At 55.4% G+C, this 2,526-nt stretch overlaps 1 protein-coding gene across 1 annotated transcript in view; it reads right to left on the bottom strand.

The window, feature by feature from the left end:
• Positions 1-910: 910 nt before the first annotated feature.
• Positions 911-2,526, bottom strand: part of LOC109926368 (GTP-binding protein YPTM1-like) — a gene marked incomplete at both ends in the record, with an annotated part of 4,167 nt that continues 2,551 nt past the window's right edge. Inside the window, 2 exons of the mRNA XM_048594879.1 lie at positions 911-1,125; positions 2,197-2,452. Coding sequence (XP_048450836.1) covers positions 911-1,125; positions 2,197-2,452 — 471 coding nt within the window. The remainder of the gene's footprint in view (positions 1,126-2,196; positions 2,453-2,526) is intronic.

Here is a 2,526-nt window from a genome sequence, read left to right on the forward strand (position 1 = left end):
CGCACATAGACACAGACAGACACACACACGCACAGACACACGCGCACGCACAGACACACACTCACACAGACACACGGCCTAGTGGGAATGTCACTGGGCCTGTCATCCAGAAACCAACGTTCTGGGGGGTAACACGGGTTTGAATCCCACCACAGCCTGCCCCACATGGATTTTAAATTCTGTGAATCACATCCGGAATTGGGAGCTGGTCTCGGGAATGGTTAGCACAATGACTGCGGTAAAAACTACCCCCATCGGGGGGGGGGGTGGTCACAAATGGGGGAAGGAAATCTGCCACCCCTTACCCTGGGCTGGGGGTACACATGACTACAGACCCCCACCCACTGATGGGATTGCCTCTTATTTACCCCCTAAAATAGCCTGTAGGACGGTGGTCAGATCAAGGGGGCAATTAGGGAGGGGATTTGACCACATCCTATGACAGAATAATGGGCCCCATTCCTGATCTCTGACGCCTCCCCCTGCCCCCCCGGCTACCTCCACCTCAGTTAATGATGGAAGGAAGGCCTCAGGCCTCAGGCCTCAGGCCTGGGAGGGAGGGACTTGATCAGAACCTCATGGCCAAGGGACCTCGGGGTCATAGAGGGTTTGGCCAAATACCACAAGAGGTGTGGGGGAGGGGGTGGGGAACAGGAGGAATGATCCGGCCACTCCATCCTCGTACTCCGCCTACCCCCTGCTAACTCCAACGCCCCCAACTCCCTCCACACCCACCTCCGTCTGCTCCATCTCTGTTCGTCATGACGCCCCAACACCCCATCCATCCCGAATCCCAACCTTTCTCCCACCACCTCTAGGGCTCAGCGTATTGACAACCATTGCCCTCGTGACCCACCCTCCACACCCCGCTAACCCCCCCCCCCCCCCCCCTCCCGCCCCCCCCCCCAACCAACGAAGCCCTGAACGGAACCTGCGAACGACTTGGCCTCTTCGACAGGGACAGCTCGGATATCATTGAGGTCGATCTTGTTCCCCACCAACATGACCACCAGGTTATTATCAGCGTGATCCAGGAGCTCCTTCAGCCAACTCTCCACCTTCTCGTAGGTCAGGTGCTTGGAGATATCATAGACCAAGAGGGCTCCAACTGCCCCTCGGTAATACCTGAAGCAAACAGGAATCAGTTCGGACGGCCTCCCCACCGACAACCGCGACCCCCAGCGCCCCCTCCAAACACCGGCCCATGCCTCCCTCAGGAGCCTTTACCAAATTGGCAATCCGCTGAGTTATATTCACACCACGCAAGTGCCAGGCGATGGCCATCTCCAACAAGAGAGGGTCTAACCATCGCCCCCTTAGCGTTCAATGGTGTTACCATCACTGAGGATCAGATAGAAGGGCAGAGCAGGTTCCCAAGGCTCTATGACTAACTCCTTACCCCCGGAAGTCCCGGATATTTTGCCGAGAACACAGCCCTGTCGATCAGGGGAGGTGATGGCCTGGTGGTATTATCGCTGGACTGTTAATACAGGAGACCCAGATAATGTACAGGGGACCTGGGTGTGAATCCAGCCACACCAGATGGTGGAATATCAATTCCAGATATTTTATTGAATTAAAAGTCTAGCGATGACCATGAATTCATTGTCGGAAAAACCCATCTGTTTCACTGATGCCCTTCAGGGAAGGAAACTGCCATCCTTACCTGGTCTGGCCTACATGTGACTCCAGACCCACAGCAATACGGTTGACTCTTAACTGCCCTCTGGGCAATTGGGGATGGGGTAATAAATGTGGGCCTAACCTATTCATGAATAAAACAACAACACAGCCACCCCCAGACTTCAGGACCGCACAGCGACCCAATCCCAACCAACAGTCAGTTCATGTATACCCGACCAATCACGGGGCACCTCATGGGGTTCAAGGTCAGGGGTCAGGAGGAGGGCCATTCTGCCCGTCGGGGCCTCTGCTGTTCAGCGAGATAGCAGCCAATCGGCGGTGGGAGGTAAACGTGAAGAGCTGGAGGCCATTCGGGCAACCCTCGAAGCCTGCTAGCCCACGCACAATCCGTTCAGGGGCTGGGAAATGCCCTCGGAGGTATATTTCCTCTCAGATCCCTGTAGCCCAACCACCACGGACCATAATCTCCGGAACTCCCTGCGACTCTGTCGGGGAATTTACATGCAATGTCGGAGGCTCTGGGAATTCCAAAAGGATGGGGGAAATACGTACGCTGAAGTGATTGCTCGGTAGCGTTCCAGACCAGCGGTATCCCAAATCTGTGTCTTCACCGTCACGCCATCCACCAGCACGCTCCGCGTCGAGAACTCTACGCCAATGGTGGTGCGGCTATCGTGGTTAAACTCATTACGTGTGAAACGGGAAAGCAGATTGCTCTTTCCAACCCCGGACTCTCCAATCAGGACCACTGCAAACAGAAACAGAGGCAGGCCGATTGAGACCAGATCCCGTGGGAGGGAGTTACAGACTGGAATCTAATCGAGGGGTTCGGGGTGGTTTATATACAGAATAACAGATACCCCGGGAGGGAGTTACAGACTG

Source organism: Rhincodon typus, unplaced genomic scaffold (assembly GCF_021869965.1).
Source record: "Rhincodon typus isolate 14 unplaced genomic scaffold, sRhiTyp1.1 hic_rhity00016325, whole genome shotgun sequence".
Classification (NCBI taxonomy): domain Eukaryota; kingdom Metazoa; phylum Chordata; class Chondrichthyes; order Orectolobiformes; family Rhincodontidae; genus Rhincodon; species Rhincodon typus.